The 20,434-nt window shown below is 46.9% G+C and overlaps 1 protein-coding gene and 1 long non-coding RNA gene across 3 annotated transcripts in view; one reads left to right on the plus strand and one right to left on the minus strand.

The window, feature by feature from the left end:
* LOC135918178 (homeobox protein aristaless-like) overlaps positions 1-19,793 on the minus strand; it is a 170,849-nt gene extending 151,056 nt beyond the window's left edge. Inside the window, exon 1 of one of the 2 annotated variants that reach the window (XM_070532194.1) lies at positions 19,675-19,793. In XM_070532194.1, coding sequence (XP_070388295.1) covers positions 19,675-19,759 — 85 coding nt within the window. In that variant the 5' untranslated portion in view covers positions 19,760-19,793. Of the gene's footprint in view, positions 1-19,562 lie in introns of both variants that reach the window. The other variant, XM_065451848.2, reaches the window with a different exon arrangement.
* The window catches only part of LOC139054717 (uncharacterized), a 94,074-nt gene continuing 81,251 nt past the window's right edge, over positions 7,612-20,434 (plus strand). The window contains exon 1 of the long non-coding RNA XR_011511449.1: positions 7,612-7,833. This is a non-coding gene — a long non-coding RNA (uncharacterized lncRNA). The remainder of the gene's footprint in view (positions 7,834-20,434) is intronic.

Below are 20,434 nucleotides of genomic sequence, written 5' to 3' on the forward strand. Positions count from 1 at the left end.
GGGACTTGGTATCTGCAGGCCTTTCGAAGAGAATGGAGCAGCACTGGCAGCTTCCACCACAGGGGCGGAACGGGTCACTGCGAGACCACTATGCGTGGGCTCGGAGGATTCCTGAGGCCTCTGTGACGCTGCCCCCGCCTGCGTCGCATCGGCATATCTCCTCGAAAGCTGTGACAGTCACTTTCTTGCTTCAAAGAACGAGAATGTTTATGTAACAGTTAGTGCAATTACTTCTTTTTCTTTTTTCTAACAAGGGCTCGACCGCGACTAAGCTGGATGGTCTTCTTTGCAGTTAACACAATGTGGGGAAGAAGTGCAATTGTCAGGTTGGTGATCGTTGGAGCTATATTTAGCACAGGTTGTTTGTCCTGGGTGTGTATGTAAATCATATGCAAACTTTTTGCCTTTGAAACATCGTCTGGGGTTTGGGATGTATGGTCTGACATTTACTTTTATGTAACCTGCGTCCAGCGAGGTTACCTTTGGAACAAGCGTCCATTACGAATGTTCCAAAGGTGAGTATAACGTTTTGTCGGGATTTCTTGGTCATTTCTGCGGATGACAATTCTTTGTACTTTAGTAACGTTTTGTTCCTGGAAACCTTCCCGCAGTTCCTCATCGCTCAACCCAAGAAAGTCCTCCACGGATATTACGCCCCTGCTTGTACTTGGTGTTCTGTGGGCTGAAATTGTCACTGTCGCGCCGCCAATACTGGTAAGTTCCGAGAGCTTTTTGTGCTTGATCTTTGTCATTTAGTTCTAGGAGTACGTCCCCGCCAGACATTTTTTGAGACCTTGTATGCCGGTCCTATTTTGTCTTTCAGACACTCGGCCACCAGAAATTGAGAGAGCTGTCTTACTGGTAAGTTGTTTTCGCTGTGGACTACATAGTGCTTGGGAAATGATCAAGCGTTGCTCCGAAACGAGAACTGGAATGGTGCTTCGGTGCGGCATCTTTTCAGACGCCGATCATAGACAACAGAAGCTTGCGCTGCCAAAAGAAAATGTGTATGTTCGTCAACAGCACCGACCGCCCATCACGGAGCCCAATGAGGCGACGCGGCAGAGCTTCGCAAAAAAATTATGAGATTTTACGTACGAAAACCACTTTCTGACTATGAGGCCCGCTGTAGTGGAGGACTCCGGAAATTTCGACCACCTGGGGTTGTTTAACGTGCACCTAAATCTAAGTACATAGGTGTTTTCGTATTTCGCCCGCATCGAAATGCGGACGCCGTGGCCGGGATTCGATCCCGCGACCTTGTGCTCAGCAGCCCAACACCATAGTAACACCATAATCAGAGCTTGCATGCATGTCTGCACGACGCCAATCGTATGCCATCACTGTAACGAAATATGGTGTACCCATAATAGGATAGCCATATAGGGTTAACACTTGACGCCAAGGAGAAAGGAAGTAAATGGGAGAGAGAAGAAGACAGGAAAGGCCAAAAAGTGTGTGTGTGTGTGTGTGTGTGTGTGTGTCTGTGCGTGTGCGTGTGCGTGTGCGTGCGTGTGCGTGTGTGTGTGTGTGTGTGAGTGTGTGTGTGTGTGTGTGTGTGTGTGTGTGTGTGTGTGTGTGAGAGAGAGAGAGAGAGAGAGAGGCGAAGATTTGAGAAGAGAGAGACAGGAAAAGGCGACATGCTGTTTTCCTCCAGGGGGTCAGTCTGGAGGTGCCGTCTATGTGAAGCAGAGGCCAAAGAGGTGGGCTTCCTCCTCTGGGTGGCCTTAAAGGTCCGAATACCCGGCATCGGCTCAACCCCCAGGATCCCCCTTTCCCCAGGCACGGCTAAGCCGCGCGCGGCTACACGCGAGTGGGTCCAACCCTCATGTGCTCGGGTGCATGGTGTTGCAACATACTAGACGCCTGCTGACACAGAAGCCCCTGCGGGGACTGCCAACTCTTATATATACGCTGGCGTCCCACAGGGCGGGATATTGAGCCCTATTTGACCTAACTATGGTTGGCCTTAATGAGATATTACCCAAGACAATTCACCTATTCATGTATCCTGATGTGAGTTGTCTTTGGTCTTCTGCAGAAACTCGTCTTCAAGTGCGCGCAAAGATTCAGCAGGCAGCCACACTAACTTTTTTGTATCTCCGCAAACAAGGCTCTAGTGTGTTCATCGAAAAATGCGCGTTAATCGCGTTTACGCGCAAATCCATGACACCATACCCTGCTTCTCTCAATGGCCAGATTATCACATACCACAACTCTAACAGCTTATTAGGTGTGGTTATTGACATGGACCTTTCAAGGAGCCCCAGCTGCCTCTACCCGAAGCAGAAACTAATTTCGATTGTACATATAATGAACTTCCTGTGCGGAAAATCCTGGGGCACGTCGCTACGGTCCATACTGCAGCTGTACAGAGCACTGTTTCCCGTCTTTTTACGGCGCAGCTTGCCGGTTTGGCGAGCACATGTAAAACAAGTTTCCCAGGCCAGGCCCTACGGACATGTCTTGGACTACCAAGATGCGCCTTGACTCAAGCAGCAATCAAGATTGCTAGACTACTTGGTTCAAACATATATATAACGATTGACAACTTTAGAGCACACATTCGACTTCTGTGTCGCGTACCCAGTCACTATATCGCTGATTTGCCAGCAGAAGGACCTCAAGCCACTTTTCCCAAACCAGTTGCGACACATCAAGGCTACCTTCCGTCGGGTTTTACACCAGCAGCAAAAGTACTGTCGCCCCTGTGGTGCCTACGACAGCCACAAGTACACTTCACCATCCCGGGAATTACGAAGAAGACCCTTCATTTAACAGTGGCTCCCTGTCAGTTGGCATTGTAATTACTGAAAGGGCTTATGAATAAAGAACGTACATTTACACCAATGGATCGGTCTGAGCCACCAGCTCCACAGGCGCTGTTATTATCCCATCCTTACAAGTCAAAATTAGGTGCAAAGTGTCCCAGATAACGACGTCTATGGCAACAAAACTTGCCGCCCTACGTGCTGGTGTTAATTACATCGCACAAGGAAAACCTCGAAAATGGGTAGTTTTTTGTTACTGCAAGGCCACCCTTCAGAGTCTGCAGGCAGCCTTACGACGCAAGACCCACAAACAACTGTTGTTTCAGACCAGAGAGGTTCTCCATCAAGCCCTCATAAGCGGACATGACATCAGCTTCCTATAGCTTCCGGGGCACTTTGGCATCATCGGAAGTGGCCTTGCTGATGATGCCACCCGGTCACTCCATAAAGAAACCCTGACAGTTATACCCTTATCAACGACAGACGCTGCGAAGGGTCTTCGTTTACTTGCTCAAAACAAGAACTTTGTGGAACATTGTGGAACAAAAACTTTGCGGAATTTCTCCAGTTGATGTCCCCACAGGCTGGATCATATACATAGAAGCTGCGGATTCCATTGAATGTCTTCCGCCATGATGCAACTTTGCTGTGCCGCTTCTCGTTGGGGGTGACTTTTACGAAAGCCTACTCATTCCTTATTGGAATGGTCTCCTGATTAAGAGACCACTTTCGGGGACTAAGGTTCTCGGATCAGGGCCCCACGCGTCGCAGGCTTACGAAGCGTCGCGGGCACTGCTACAATTCATGAAATCGACAGGCCACAGTGACCGATTGTAGGCGTGTAGTGATGGACAGTCGCTCGTGTTGACACTGAGAGTACCTTCTTCCCTCCCTCTCCTTTCTTTCTTTTTATCCCTTAAAACCCTTAACCAGTGAAGGGTAGAAAACCGTACATCGGTCTGGTTGACCTCCTTACGTTTCCTTCCTTCTTTACTTTCTCTTGCTTGTCGTTAAATTTTACGGTGACGCGGCGGGATCTATAATCGTGTAAAACGCAGAGTGAACACACCTAAAGTCACATGCACAAGGGATTAGGGTCTCAGAAAAAATTCTGCTCCAGACTGGTACTCTCGAGCAGGGTACTGTAATAAGCCCTGTATACGCGGACGTCACCCGGCAAAAGTTCGCGCGACAAGTTATATAGGTCCTGAAGAGTCAGCAGGGTTAACAACAACAACAACAACAACAATAACAACAACAAAAACATGATGATGATGATGATCAATAGCAGTAATAAATAGTGGGCTCCAATCCACGCTGTGAAGGTGGTTAGCCGGCGAAGCTATGGTGCCACCTGATCCGATGGACCAATATGACGTAGCCTTGAATGATTGAACAATGCACTACATGAAATGATTGACAGCAAGACAATTAAATTGACAAAGTGAACTGCTGCGTCCTGGCTAGCCTGAGCATGACACCGTTTTCACAGTGACGTTGCTGTTCCCGTCGCCGCTCATCGTGTTCACGTTGCTCTTCGGGAGTTCTAACTCTGCATGGCCTTCCCATAGTGCTAGCACAACACAAATGAAATCAGTTGCTATGCAGCTTCTTCTTCTTTTACATACGAAAATGTAGTGAGGTCACTCCCTGTTTCCCGGCAACTGCAGTTTATGTAACCGTAATATTTGCCGAGAAACGCGTGCGGCGAACGGTATGCGTGCTTCACATTATTCAAACGCGTCTTATCATATATCACGTGGTTTTAAACGAGAAGAAAGGGGGGGAGGGTTAACCGAGGGGCCCGACTTTCATTATTCATATCATAAGAAGCTAATAAACACTGAAACCAAGGACAACATAGGCGAAATTATTTGTGCCTAATGAATGAAATAAAGAAACGATAAATTATTGGAAATGAAAGTGGATGATAAAACAACTTGCTGCAGGTGGGGAACGATCCTACACTCACAATACTGTAATAAAACCTGTATATATACGCGCCGTCATCGAGCAACACTTCGCGCGATACGTTATATAGGTCCTGAAGAGTTTGCAAGGTGTACAACAACAACAATAACATGATGATGATGATGATGAATAGGAGTAATAAAAAAGCATGTGTGGTAGCATGTGTGGGTTTATTGACCGGTTACCTTCGCCCTAAAAGATCACGATTTCGTGACGCCTGCGGCAGAAAGGATGTTCCACATCCGCCGCCAAGGTCTCTGAGTGGTGGCGCTGGCTAACACTTCCAGGGCTCTGCTAGGAAACATAAATACCCAAGAAAGTGAATGGGGAAACGTCGCCGTGGTAGCTGAAGTGGTAGAGCGTTGCACGCGGAATGCGAAGGTTGTGGGATCGTTCTCCACCTGCGGCAAGTTGTCTTTTGATCCAATTTCATTTCCATTAATTTATCGTTTCTTTAATTCATTTATTAAGCACAAGTAATTTCCCCTATGTTGTCCTTGGTGTCAGTGTTTGTTGGCTTCTGATGATATCATGTGGTTTTGACACTTTCGTGCTTTTCTTTATAGAAACGAATATTAGACTGTGTCTTGCATGCCTAATTCTGGTGGCGATATGCACTTTTTGCTTCAATTTGTGGAATTGTTTTCTATCAATTATTCTGTCGACGGACACGAAAAAAAACCCGGGACCTGAGTCATATATAGCTTCGCTGTAAAAAGCACCGTGTCTCTACAAACGGGGCGTGCTTCCGCAAAATTCAGAAAATCATTCCTGTTCTACTGGTGCCACAATTACGGTTTTATTATTTTTGCGTTTTTGCCCAGCGTGATCCGTCATCTGTCATCAACCAATAAATTAATGAAGACTTGTGCCAACTGTTCTAGCTGGTGAATTAACTGGGTGCCGAGTCACCACGGAAGTAGCCATAATAACTTTTTTTTTTTGAGAGCCGACGCAGCGAAAAAACTTGCCGCACTTGCGCGTGACCTGACATTAGCCCAGTGGAATTTATCCGATTTCACAAGTGCACGCCTCCATGCTCTGGACCCTAATTTACAGCTCCATATTCCGCCCGAGCTCCCACGACGTGACTGCACCCTTCTTATCCGTCTGGCTTGGAGTAGCATTTTCAAATGCTTACTCTTTCCTTATCGGAATGGCCAACAGCCCACTGTGTGACTTCTGCGGGTGCAAAGAAACGATCGAGCATCTTCTTTGTCAGTGCTCTCGTTTTAACCCACAAAGAACTGTCCTCTCAGCCACCTTAGACAAACTGGACAAGCGCCCAATGACAGAAAACAAGATCCTTGGAACCTGGCCTACGCGAACATCAGCGCGATCCGCTATGAAGGCGCTGCTGCGATACTTGAAAGACACGGGACTTTCTGACAAATTGTGACAGTACATTGTGTGGCGCAGGGCTGTACGGTGACACTGCGTAAGACTAGGAATGCCTTTGCGGGTTGCGTGACAGTGCCCACAGAAATAGTTCGTGTGCACGTGCGTGTGTGTGCTTAGGTTCTTTTTTCCTTTTTCTTTCCTTCTTTCTTTCTCACCTATTGCATCCCCTTTCCCCTCCTCCAGTACAGGGTAGCCAACCGGAGATAATCTCTGGTTAACCTCCCTGTCTTTCCTTTGCCTTTCTCTCTCTCTCTCTCTCTCTCTATTTTAGGTGATTTAGAATGTTGTGTTGTGCTTGCAAGCCTGATAGAAACCACCTTATGAGTGAGTGAGTGAGTGAGTGAGTGAGTGAGTGAGTGAGTGAGTGAGTGAGTGAGTGAGTGAGTGAGTGAGTGAGTGAGTGAGTGAGTGAGTGAGTGAGTGAGTGAGTGAGTGAGTGAGTGAGTGAGTGAGTGAGTGAGTGAGTGAGTGAGTGAGTGAGTGAGTGAGTGAGTGAGTGAGTGTAAAGGATAATCTTCAGGAAGGCGCCGACGAAAGTTTTCTTTGCGACCTTTTCCGGACTTTTCTGACCATGGCTGGGTGTCGCTGCCTGGCCGGTTAGCTTACACGCAGGACAGCACCACCATCACAGGCGTTCTGGCTCAGAAATTACTGAGAGGTAAAACAAATGATACCTAAATATCCTCATTGAAACAATATATGTCATAAATATCAAACTTTCCGATAAAAATTCAACTTTCTATACCAACTTTTCTAAGTTTTGGGGTTAGGCGCCTCTGCTTGGTTGATCTGATCGGCCAGCCCAATTATTAGCGCGCCGACAGTTGCAGTTGCATATAGCAACTGCATAGCGTTTCAGTTGCATATCGCATTCATTTAACCGCTTCACAAAAGCTTCGCGTATTCCCACATGTGCGTTGGACCTGCACAATTCTTTCATGTCACACTATGAGAAATATCCAGCGTGTTTTCTAGTCGCGTGCCGTAATTTTGATTTAAGCGCATTCGCCACGTGCTGTTTAGTTTGTAAGTGAGCACGCTCGAGCGAATTGGTCCCGCGCCCCGAAGGAAGTTCGCGTGAAATGCGCCGAGACGTTGGTCGATCGAACAGCTGCATTTTCTTTGTGCTAAAGAAGAGCGCCGTGATGGACAGCACAAGAGACACGGAATGAAAATGAGGGTGAAATATTATTGCGCCGAACGATGCACATGCCATATAGGGGCCATTATATATATGCGTATCCGTATATTGCGTACACCGCCAAGCAGTTTAATGCGAACAACTGCCTCACATATCTTGGAATCTATAACAAGGCGTCCACCTGCGGGCAAGAGTATTGGGTTGCAGCCTTTGCACACGCACGAAGCATACACAAGTGCCGGATGCGCTGTCTTTTGAGAGACAGCGAATTTACTTGGAGCGATAAATGCTTGTTCATTTCTCCGAGTAGTATACCAATGACGCTATTCGGCAGGAAGGGCAATGTGACTGCGAGCATCCCAACTCACCTGGGAGCTCACGAACGTGCGTGCTCACGAACAGCGGAGCTCACGAACAGCGCTGTGTATGTCGTCTATCGCTGTCCTTGTCCTTCGCGCAGTACGTTATTTTTGTGCGTACATAGTTTTCCTTTGCCTACGCTCCCGAGTTTGGTACAGCTTCCACTCGTTCCTGCCTGCTGCTCGGTTGGTAGGTATCTCGGCAGATATTATTTATGGATATATATATATATACAAAGGTTACGTCTGTGTCGAATGCAAGTACGAGAGAATGGGCTGTCGTAATGCCTTGCACGCTAACTGGCAAGGTAGTGCCACTAAGTGCACCGCTGTTATGCGTCATAAAAAATCGTTTCTACATAAAGCTTGAACATTTAGTGCTGGCTAATATGTATCTGTAAAGCACACCGACCTCCTATTGCAATTGAACGGACCTTACATTGAACGGACCTCTTGTGCTACTCTGACACAAGAGGCACAAAATCCCTAAATGCAGCTAGATCCGTGTCACACTTCCCTGTGCATGCCCCTGTCATTGCCATGTTCTTCCCTCGACAGGTGAGATGCATTCGTCCTCGAGACATCGCTGCGTAGACAAATGGTGTTTGCATTTCAGCCTAGTTTGTGAGCGACGAGGTGCATAAACATAAAAAAATTGAACGAGGTTAAACGTGTGACATGTGTTGTGGATAAACAAAAATTACATGATACGTGCTGCACAGGATAATATTAAACACAATTGTACGCATCACCGTTAGTTTTATAGAATGTACAACACACCGCTTGACAAAAGCTTCGCGCTTCACACAGATTCTAAAATGTGCGTTGGATGTGGAAAAGTTTTTTTAAATCGATGACAGCATCTGTCGGCGTTACAAGTATGGTCTTGGTCAAAGTTAGTCAAAGGCCCTTGATATACACTTGTCGCTCTCAAACGCTTCCAGCGCTCACGGTAAACTCTGTAACGTATTCCCCCTTTGCTTTTAGCACAGTGCCGCCCGACACGCTCCTGTTGCGCTTTAATTACAGTTGAAATGCATCCTCCACGATAACCGCTTAAAATAAAGTAACAGGGCACGCTTTTATAGACCATCGGGCACCCTGTGAAGGGAAACCAACGCGACGATGCTACGGACACAGTACATCACAGATACGCTTCATGTCGTATAGCTGAGATTGAAGAATTGTAATCACGCTCCAAAGCCATAAACTGCAAAGCGTGATTGGATGGCTAGATAAAGAGCGGTGATACCACTTGTCCTCTTAAGTGCTGTATTGGGTATAGCACTAACGCGGCGATAACCAAGTTATGCGAAATAAAGCCGTTCATTTTAAAAATGAAGTCAGCACAGAAATAATGAAAAAAAAATTCGGCCTATCTCGCGCAATGATTGTCGACGTTAATGCGATCATCAGTCCAGCAATATAGCGACACCACGTGTAATGTTGTCTGAAAATAAGTTTGTTTAGAACATGTCATGGTCGTTCTGATACTCCCATACTTCGATTATACCATGTTGGGGTCCCACTCAACGTTAGCCAAGGTGTTAGAATAACGAACGACGAAGGCAGATGACAACGAAGGCATGATGACAGCGGGATGACAACAATGACGTAGGTCGTAGGTCATTATGACGTAGGTCCGACAACGACTGCGATGTGACGATGGCGTGACGACGATAGCATGACGAGGATCGGATGAGGAATCTGAAGTGAAGACGACGTTAAGTCCACTATACGCTATCACGACGATGACGTGGCAACGAATGCATAACGACTGTACGACTGTACGACTGTACGGACGACGGCATGACAAGAGTGGGACGATGAAGCTATATATAGAACGAAGACGATGGAACGACCGCAACGCATCAAGACCACGAGCACTTACCTAATGGCCCAAGCTATAACTTGGTTCACTGGATCATTGTGAAAGGCATAACGATGACTGCAAGACTAGAGTCAGATGACGAAGCTAGGATGGCGATGATAGAACGTCCACAATGGCATCATAACAACGACGAAGGCATAAGAATGATTGTAAGACAGCTGTATGGCGATGATGGCGTGGCGATGGCGCAATTGGAATGACAACGATAAAGTGACCAGGACGGCCTCACGGTCACAAGTACATGACTAGTGGCCCAAGCTAGCAAACAAATTTGGCCGCTGGATCGGCGTAAGTGTATGTGTGTATGTATCACGATGGTTGCAACGTGGGCTTGTTGGTAATGCGTCTTCAAGGGGTGTACGGTAGCGCGAGAAAAAGACGGCACAAAAGAAGAAACACAGGGACACACGCAGCACTGTGTGTGTATGTAGCGCTGTGTGTGTCCCTGTGTGTCTTCTTTTGTCCCGTCTTTTAATCGCGCTACCGTACACCCCTTGAATGAGTGTGTATGTATGTATGTATGTATGTACCGTATTTTCCGGTGTATAAGACGCACACTTGTATAAGACGCACTCGCCATATATGAAGGCTCTCATTGAAAAAGTTGGCATATAAGACGCACCCGTGTATAAGACGCACCCCAATTTACCCACTTAGGCTAGTCAGGGTTAATTAAACACGCTTGATCGACCATCGCGAAATGAACCATGGGTGGACTCATCTGATCGCATAAAAGCTCCGTAGAGCTAAATAAAGTTATCCTACCCACCTACCTACCTATCTGTGAGAAGTTCTTGGTTTATGGGGTTTAACGTCCCAAAGCGACTCAGGCTATGAGAGACGCCGTAGTGAAAAGCCCCGGAAATTTCGACCCTTTAACGGGCACTGACATCGCACAGTACACGGGCCTCAAGAATTTCTCCTTCAAAGAAATTCTAGCCGCCGCGGCCGGGATTGAACCCGCGTCGTTTGGGTCAGCAGTCGAGCACCATAACCACTGAGCCACCGCGGCGGCCTGTGAGAAGTTCTTAAGCAACGCTAAGTGATCGCAAAAGGCAACACTCACGCCATACCCGCCCACGTTTTAGCAAAAAAGAAAGAAAAATACGACGAAAGAACCCTCCTATATGTCCATAGCAACATTTTATTTTTACTTAAAACCATCGAAGTCTTCATCTTCGGATGCGCTCTCAAAAAGCTCGCCCATTTCTGGAGGCAACGCGGCTGAAGCATTCTCTTCATACTCAGAACCGCTGGTCTGATTGTCGTCGTGCTCGGTTGGCGATGAAGCTAGCAGGCCAGCCTTCCGGAACCCTGCAGTTATGGTTGCCACTCTAACAGCACTCCAGGCCTCATGGACCCACTTCGCAACTTCGCTGTAAGAAGCGCGCCTCATGCGTCCAGTTGCGGTGTAGCTGTGCTCGCCTTCCGTCATCCACGCCTCCCAAATACGTCGCAAAATAGCTTTAAAGCTGCGGTTGACGGAAATATCCAAAGGCTGTAGAACCTTCGTCAAACCACCGGGTATTATTGTAGGGGTACAGTTCTTCGCCTTGATTTGCCTCAGTGTCAAGTCAGTAATGTGCGCCCGCATGCTATCCATAACCAGAAGGCCTTTCCGGGAGTGAAAAAATCCATCCGGGCGCTTCGAAAAGCACTTTTCGAGCCAAACTCCCATCATTTGCTCATCCATCCAGCCCTTCTGGTTAGTTGTGACAATAACACCAGGCGGAAAGCTTTCTTTTGGCATCGTTTTCCTTTTAAAAATTATCATCGGCGGCAGCTTTGTTCCGTCAGCACAGCACGCAAGTACGACAGTGAAGTGAGACTTTTCGTGCCCAGTTGTTCGTACTGTGACAGTCTTATCACCTTTCTGAGCGACACTTTTTGACATAGGGATGTCAAATGTTAGAGGCACTTCGTCCATGTTTACGATGTGGCTGTCGATGATGTTATTCTTTTCGACTTCCTTCTTCACAAATTCATGGAACTTCTCCACTTTCTCTCCCAAATCGTCTGGTAGTTGTTGAGACATTGTCGTTCACGCTCTTATTGACAAGGCTTTGCGCTGCATAAATCTATAGCACCATGACGGCCCACCAACAAAATCAGCGGCACCGATTTCACTCGCCAAAGTGCGTGCTTTCAAGCGCAACTGCACGGTTGACAGAGCCCTACCTTGAGCCCGTTGTTCAAGAGCCCACTTGAGGAGCCGGTCTTCAAGTTCAGGCCACCGCGCCTTCTTCCCGCGGTCAGCCTTCTTTCCGCTCTTCATCGCCTGCAGTTTGGCGGACGACTGTCGCCACGTGCGAATCATCTTCTCGGTGACGTCGAAATGGCGGCCCGCAGCCCGATTTCCGTTTTCGGTAGCATACTCGACCGCAGATAATTTGAACTTTGCGGTGTAGCTCTTGCGCAACTTCGGTGGCATACTGTAGTAAGACCGAGCACGACAGGTGTAGGTAGTGGAAAACACACGCCGAAGTCACCAACACAGACGTAATACGTACACGGTTGCGAAGTTGCAAAGAATGACTAAAAAAGAACGCCGGCTTGGCTTGTCTTGACAATGTCGAGAAGCGCGACTGTCGCCATCTTTGGGAATTTCACATTACTTTTGCTTGCGCCTCCGAAACGACCGCGTGTTTGCGATTCTGGAAGTCGTCATCCCCGCCGTTTCATGATAAAGTTCACCTAAAAAAAGTTGCGCACGGTGGTCCCCGTATTGAAGTATTAACCGTGCTACTACCGCATCATTGGTAGTGATATTTTTTCGGTGAAAGAAGCTTGAGCATGAACCTGAGTAATTTCTGAACCCGCAAAAAAAAAACGAAAAATTCGCATATAAGACGCACCCTTGTATAGGACGCACCAGCAAGATTTTTGGAAAAAAAAACGCGTCCTATACACCGGAAAATACGGTATGTATGTATGTATGTATGTATGTATGTATGTATGTATGTATGTATGTATGTATGTATGTATGTATGTATGTATGTATGTATGTATGTGTGTATGTATGTATGTATGTATGTATGTATGTATGTATGTATGTATGTATGTATAGCTGGCTGGATGGATGGATGGATGGATGGATGGATGGATGGATGGATGGATGGATGGAGGGACGGACGGACAGACGGATGGATTCAAAATGCCTCAGACAGGCAAATAATGCTAATCGCATTAATAATAATTATTATTACAGCGAAGCTGTCTATGGCTCCTTCCGGAAAAATCGTGGCGGCGAACAGAAAACGCCTTGAGGCAAAGCGAACTTTCTCGCGAATGCTCTGTAGCTCTCAATCCAATGCAGGTATCTCGGAAAAAAAAATTATAACGAAATTGGATGCTAATACCCGTGTCACACGGGCGTTTGGAAGGCCTTCCAACCGATAGTCAGTTGACTCAAAGGTCAAGTTCGAGCTGCTACACGGGCGATTTCGACGGCCGCCGAGTCAATAGTCTATCGAGTCAACGGAACACCTTACAACTCTATCGAAATCTCGATGGCCTTTGAGCAACGGAAACGGAAACAGCGCGAACATGCCCTCTCGTTCACAGTGTGCTCCAACTCACGGTTAGAAAGAACAAATCAAACCAAAATGCTCTAAAAATACTATATATGAGTGTTATCAATTATTCAATAAAGTATTTTTGCCACTTGATATGCTCGAACTACACACACTCTCGACAACAGCGACGTGCAGCGACGCAAACGTTGCCGCAGTTTCGCTACTCAACAACTTAAAAACTAAACATACATGTAAGACAATGTATAAACAATTGTTTTAATGTATACAGAAACATAAAAGAAATTATAGTGCTTTTTAACTGGTTTTAATGTTGTTTAACTTTTTGTGACATGAAAACGAAAATAAAGATACGCAGCGCCACACAATTTGGCGAGAAACACCGGTACCACTCAACGGCCTTTCAAAAGTGCCGTGTAGCAGCGCGGCAACTCCTTTGAGTCGATAGAGTTCTGGCGTTTCGAAGGCCGTCGACTGGAAGGCCTTCCAAATGTGCCCGTGTGACACGGGTATAAGACCACTTTATCATTACGCCGAGTTTCATTTGTGTCATAATTACGTAGTTCACAGTGAAGTTGTAAACGTTACAGAATTCCCGTCTGCTGTCAATACGTGGGAATCTACGGCGGGAGTGTGATTACAGAAAATGGCTGTAACTCTTGTCTTATCAAAACTATCCCGAAACAAATTATACGACATTTAACCGCTAAGACGACTCTAACATTACGCCGCGTTCCATTTACTTTCCCTGATTACGTAGTTCACACTGAATTTGTATATATTGTGGAACTCCCGTCTGCTGCTAATGCATGGGCTTCTACGGGAGGGAAACGGACAGCCCTATGTTTGTCCGCTAGAATAAAACTCTAGTCCTTCCAAGTTTCACCCGGCTAATCAACTAGGAAGTATATATGCTCAATTGCAAATTACAAACAAACGTGCTTTGTTTCGTGCACTACTTCGGACAGCGCCCCGGTCAGCGCATATCGTCGCTCGTGTCCAGACTCCGTTTAACGGCCACCTGCGTCTAAAAAGCACTCCGTCGCAGCTGCGTCGACACCTGCATGTTTAGAGCGGCCTCGTAAAAGTCCTTCGCTGGTAGCTCTGTGTATGTATGACGTAGTGCGTGACGTAATGTGTAATGTGCGCCTGATATTTCTTTGTATTTCGCATAAATGACATACATAACTATATGTGCAGTTATTAACAAAACTTTATACCAACGTAATTTATACAAAAATAGTAGCTTCAATAGTCCACCACCTTCACAGGGTGGACTGGTTCCTCAATTTTTTTTATATATATACAGTAATGCCCTGCCAAACATCCCAGACTCGGCGCTCGGGTCTCTTCGATTACCTTCTAAAAATCATGGTGGATCTTCGCTGCATTGTTTCTCATCGTAAACTATTTTCGGTAGGAAATCTTATTTTCTCTCTGCTACAGTGATTTTAATATTGCGGTGGTGCCAAAATCTAAGTTGAGAGAAAAAATAAAGAATAGAATACTACGCGTAGCGCCTTAAAGATCGCCTATATATATTTGCTTGAAAGGATTCGCAGTTTCTTAATACAGCCCATTACTGACCGCTGCCTTGCCTCAAAATGCGATTTGTGGAGAAGCGCTATGAAGATTCTGGACCGGATTTGTCCTTTTTAACGAAATTTCACTACTTTTACAGAGTCAATAAAACTGCATTGTTTGGTTGGATAGTTGGCGATAAATGCAACCGAAAAGTGTTGATGCAAATGGGCCAGTAGTTGTTCGGAAGCGAAAGAGGACTCAACATGAAAAACATGACAAACATTCCCGTCTGTGAGGTTGGAATGGCAGCGAAAAGCTGATGACAGTCAAAGCTCTCAAACGAAAAGCGAAGTGCTTCACCTACGCCGCGGGTCGACCCCGAAGATAGTGCAATATCGGGCCTACCCACGGCGGAGGTGAAGTCGGCGTTAAGCTCCCCTCATAGTAGGGGAGCACTCAAGTGCCATGTAGGGGGCTTCGCCCCCACCATTCATATCATTGGCAATAAAATGTTTCTACCACCGGCGTTAAGCACTCCCCATACGTGGGCCGATCCCGACGGTAGTGCAATGCCGGACCGACCCGCGGCGTTAAGCACTCCCCATAATTATGTGGGCGAATCCCGAAGATCCCGAAGGACTCGTTATAGGTCCCGAGCCCACAGGAGTATGTGCCATTGAGCTTGGACCATTTCTGCACTATCACCGGGATCGGCCCACTTGATTTTTTTCTGTTGACGGAGGCGGAAAAAATAACGGAAGGTTAGTCATATACAGCTTTCGCTGTGAAATGTGTGAATTGCCTCATGTTCAGGCACATACAGCTTGTTGATACGGTCCAATTAGAAGTGCATGCTTGACGTCATTTGGAAGGGCGTGCCTGCGTGTTTGCGTGCGTGTTTGCGTGCGTGTTTCGACTCTTTATGCACTCACACGAAGATTCACTGTATATATATATATTCCAACTCGTGGGATCTGCTACATATTTTTAATGTTAAGACCACTTCCGTTTAGAAATTACTGATCCATCGACTTCAATAATCTTTTTACTCATTTATCAACAGCCATCCAATCCTATAATGTAGTTGTATTGACTCTGTAAAGCTTGTAGAATTTCGTTTGTAAAGAAGTAACAACTGCCACATAATTGTCGCATTTCTTCACCACAAAGTACATTGTGAGACACTGTAGAGGCCGGCAGTGCACTGGAATTCACAGTGCGATCCCTTTTCTAGCAACTACTTTTAAGGCGCTCCATGCAGTATTAAATTTGGGGTGATTTTTCTCCGTAACATATAGCTTACGGCCACCATCGCAATATTGAAATCGCTTTAGGAGACAGAAAAATAATTGTCTTCCAAAAATGGTTTATGAGGTCTAACAGCGTAGCAAAATGACTGACCTCAATTTTTTTAGGATGTAACCAGAGAGGGCCGAGCGCAGTGTCTATGACGTTTGGCGTGGAAGAAGAGAAGGATACCTAAGAGTGGGTTGCGCAATATCACTGATGAACAAAAAGAACAAGCTCCTCGCTGTAATACTGGCGTGCCGGACCACCGCCGCTTCGCACACGTTGACTTATACGAAGCATGCCGTAACTAAACTACCGGTAGAATTGCGCTAACGGCGATCTCCATATTGATACACGCATATTGCGTGCTTCTTGTGGCAGATGCATGCGGGCGCTCCGACGACGACGACGAACGCTCTCTGGCTCTCCATCTGTCGGCTGAACTGGCTAGCGCTGCATTATCCTTTGTAAATACACTTGTCTCCAAGTCTCCAGTTCTTATTCCTTCGTTCGCAGAACATTTTGGTGGAGCGTGCCGTTCCCTGTCCTCGCCCCAGAGCTCCGCAGTGGCCGCACCGTCCCGCTTTCCGCAATGGCTCCCGGTGAAGGCACCTCGTCTGCTTCTACTCCTGCGACCCCTCCAACCACGTACGTTATGGCTACCAACCCCCGCGATCCTGGCATATTTTCCGGCCAAGATAATGTCGACGTTGAGGACTGGCTCACCCTGTATGAGCGTGTTAGCCAAAACAACCGCTGGGACCCTACCAGTATGCTAGCGAATGTCCTATTCTATTTGGACGGAACTCCTCGTGTCTTGTTCCGTTCACACGAGGACGTTATCTCTAGCTGGTATGCTTTCACGAAGAAGCTCACCGACCTCTTTGGAAATCCCTCCGGTGGGCAACTGGCTGCTAGAAAAGAGCTTGCTACCCGAGTTTAGTCTTCTACTGTATCCTATGTCTCGTACACACAAGACGTGCTCGCTCTTTTCCGGAAAGTCGACGACAAAATGGCCGAGGTCGACAAAGTCGGCCACGTACTTAAGGGAAACGCGGACGACGCGTTCAACTTGTTGGTCTTCAACAATGTGTCCACCATCGACGTCACTGTCAAGGAATGGCGCCGCTTTGAGCTCGCCAAAAGCCGCCACGTCATTCCACAGTTCTCCCAGCTCCCTAACACGTCTGCGACGCCGTCTTGCACCGACCTTACCCCTTCACCACCTTTAAATGAGCGCGTCACCCGTATTGTTCGCCGCGAGCTCGAGGCTGCAAGTCCTCTACTCTTCCTGAAACGGACACAATTGTAATGACACACGGACACGACTCTTTCGCTGGGAACCTGGGCGTCCACGTCTTGGCACTGCTCCACCGCCGCGGCACAGAAGGGGTCATCAACCTCCGGGCTGGTGGCCTCAAAGGTATCATTCCATGGTTCGAGGTCCTAGTGTCAAGCACAGCGCTCGCAAGAGCGCGTGTCCAGCGCCTCGCAAGAGGCAGTGGACATAACCAGCCAGACGGCACCGTCAGCGCCTAAGGAGAGGCGAGATTCTCGCGATCGCTCCAAGAAAGAAAAATCTCGCATCACAGCGCCCGACAAGGGCTCTGTAAGCTGATTGACATTCCCTAAACATACATCTCAAACTTTTCTTTAAATATGGGCACGCAAATATTGGAATGGAACGTTAGGGGACTTCTTCATAACCTCGATGACATTAAAGAGCTCCTTTGTAATTATTGTTCAAAGGTGTTGTGTGTTCAGGAAACAAATCTCAAATCAACACACAAACTTTCTGATGCAATATGCCATATTTCGCAAAGACCACCACGACGCTATAGGATCCCGTCCGGAAGTGTAGCAATTGTTCTAGATAAGTCTGTTGCTTGCCAGCATTTTTCTCTCCAGACAAGCTCGAGGCTGTGTCTCTGGGGGCAATTCACTTCAATAAGTTGATAACCATCGGTAGCATTTATATACCACCTGATTATCGCCTCAGGAAAGCAGCATTTCAAATGCTCATTAACAAGCTCCCAGAACCATACATGATCACCGGTGATTTTAATGCCCATCCCACTCTTTGGGTAGACTCTCAGTGCCACACGAAAGACCGGCCAATAGAAAACTTCCCAATAAACTTTGGTGCGTGCCTATTCAATAAGAAGGAGGCAACCTATTATAATCTTTTTCATAATTCATATTCATCGATAGACAGACAGACAGACAGACAGACAGACAGACAGACAGACAGACAGACAGACAGACAGACAGACAGACAGACAGACAGACAGACAGACAAAGAACTTTAATTACAAGGTCCTGAGAAGCTTTGCCCTAGGGCAGAGCTGCGGGCCGCTCCCACGTGGGGACAGGTAGGCCAATATCAATTGATCTGTCGATTATCTCTGTTTCACTTTTCTCTGAATTAGAAAGGAATGTACTACTCAAAAATTCATTCGGAAGGGATCACTTTCCACCAACTCTTAACTTCGACAACATGTCTCTCCTCCGCATGCCCCTAGGTTGAAACTATAGCCTCCGCCAATTGGGAACATTTTAAAAAAGTGACTTTTTATTGCAAGATTTTATCAGCGAGCTTAGTATAGACGACGTAGCAGCGCATTTTACTGATTTTGTCATTGACGCAGCAGAAAAATGCATTACCGGCCGCTCTTTTGCGATGCTAGAATAAACAAGTTGTTCTGTTAGCAGTCGACTCATGCTTTGCCAGGACCTTCTGATGCTTCCAGTTGTGCCCCGGGCCGCCAGGCCAACGGTACCCTTGGGGCTTGCGACCCATCTGCAACACTAGGCATTCGTCTTGACTGATTTAGGCTTGTAGCGCAGCTCAGAAAGAGCAAATAAGGAAGGAGTTAGGGGTAATCAAAGGCAACGGAAAACAGAGTGAGCGCTCACTCTGTTTTCCGTTCCCTTTGATTACCCCTACCTCCTTCCTTATTTGCTCTTCCGAGCTGCGCTACAAGCCTAAAACAGTCATGACATACCAACTCGCCCAAACTGCCATGCTATTGACATTCGTCTTGACCTGCCTTGACTTGTAACACTCTTACGATAAAAATAATCTTTTTTTGTTGAGTAAATATAGATTAACATTGTTTTTTTATTTATAATACAACTAAAGCAATTGCCTTTTAGAATGATTTTTTTTACTTTAATCTGCATCTTCAACAAACATGATTTTAGTCTGTCGCCATTCTTTTTCAGTGCGAGTGCGTCCTGTTTTCTCGTTTAGCACCGCGTAGCCTAAAGTGTCACTCAAGGTAGTGAAGTGCACCCCCCTTAAATGCACTTGCCCGCTTGACAGGGGTATAAGTCAAAAATTAGGGTCGCCTACCACTTATGTTTCATGGGAAGCGCGCAATATCCCGTCAACAATTCATGCACCGGTTGCCAAGCAACGGAAAGGTGTTGAGAATTCGCCAAAATACCAATACGATTAGAAAGGTGAGATGACAAGCGTGCCTCTTATAGTTGATATATATGTGCACGTGTGCGGACGCCTATAAGCAAGTTTTTTGTCAGCGTATAGGTCGTGATACACGCAAAGCTGGGAAATACCTGCAAACAGACGCCTTCAGCCCTATACTATAAGTATACGTGCATGCTGCATACGCGGATATATGTTGGCAGTTTTGCGTATACCCGGCGCGTTTGTCTCACCTTTGCCGGATCAGCAGCCGGTGCCGATGCAATGGGCACAACACGTCGGTCATGCAGTTCATCGCATCATTCTCGCACGCCACATACAGAAGTGTTTAAACGTTGCACGTACGGCAAAAGTGACGGCCGCCTCCCGCGATGACTCGCACTTTCGGATCACCGTATACGGAGTACACGTTCCGTTCCATCGCACGCATTCGCGCTAAGTTTGCCCTCCTGCGTGTCGTCTATGCACTAATTCTCTTTCAAAGCTGTGTGCATGCAGGGCGCTGCAATCGCAATCCTCATTTTTCACTGGCTTTAAATTTCATCGCTCCTTGTCCGTGCATATTCGCGCGCGTGTGCGACGTACGTTGGCTGCAGTGTCGGCGCTGCGGGCCTGGAAATAGCTAATGGTATACAAAAGGAATAAAAAATATGCGAAAAAAAAGGCCAAGCAGCGCTGCATTTTCTAACTTGCCGCAGCTGCGGCTTATATACCCCGTGTGCCAGTTTCCACTTCCTCTGAAAAAAAGAATTACATTTTGTCCCCTCGACAAAGCAAGTTTATAAATCTATTTTCGTTGTGTGCAAGGCAGCTGTACGCGAAATGAAGCCTCGAGAAGCTTGCGAAAGCGAGCTAATCGCATTTGCGATGTACAAGCAATCGGCGTAGCGTTCAAGCGCATTCTCATCGTGGCGCTGTTTATCACCATTAATTTCTTTTTACAGAGGAGCTGCTACAGCCTCTAGTTGGTCGGGATTTTTTCGTGGGCTCTTTCTGTGCTCACCCAAAAACAGCACCGCCACCTAACGGCCACGGCCACTCAAACCTAAAACAGCAGCTGGAAAAGGGCCTTGTCTATGGGTGTCCGCGTAACATAATTACGTTT

This window comes from Dermacentor albipictus, chromosome 1 (genome assembly GCF_038994185.2).
Source record: "Dermacentor albipictus isolate Rhodes 1998 colony chromosome 1, USDA_Dalb.pri_finalv2, whole genome shotgun sequence".
Lineage (NCBI taxonomy): Eukaryota > Metazoa > Arthropoda > Arachnida > Ixodida > Ixodidae > Dermacentor > Dermacentor albipictus.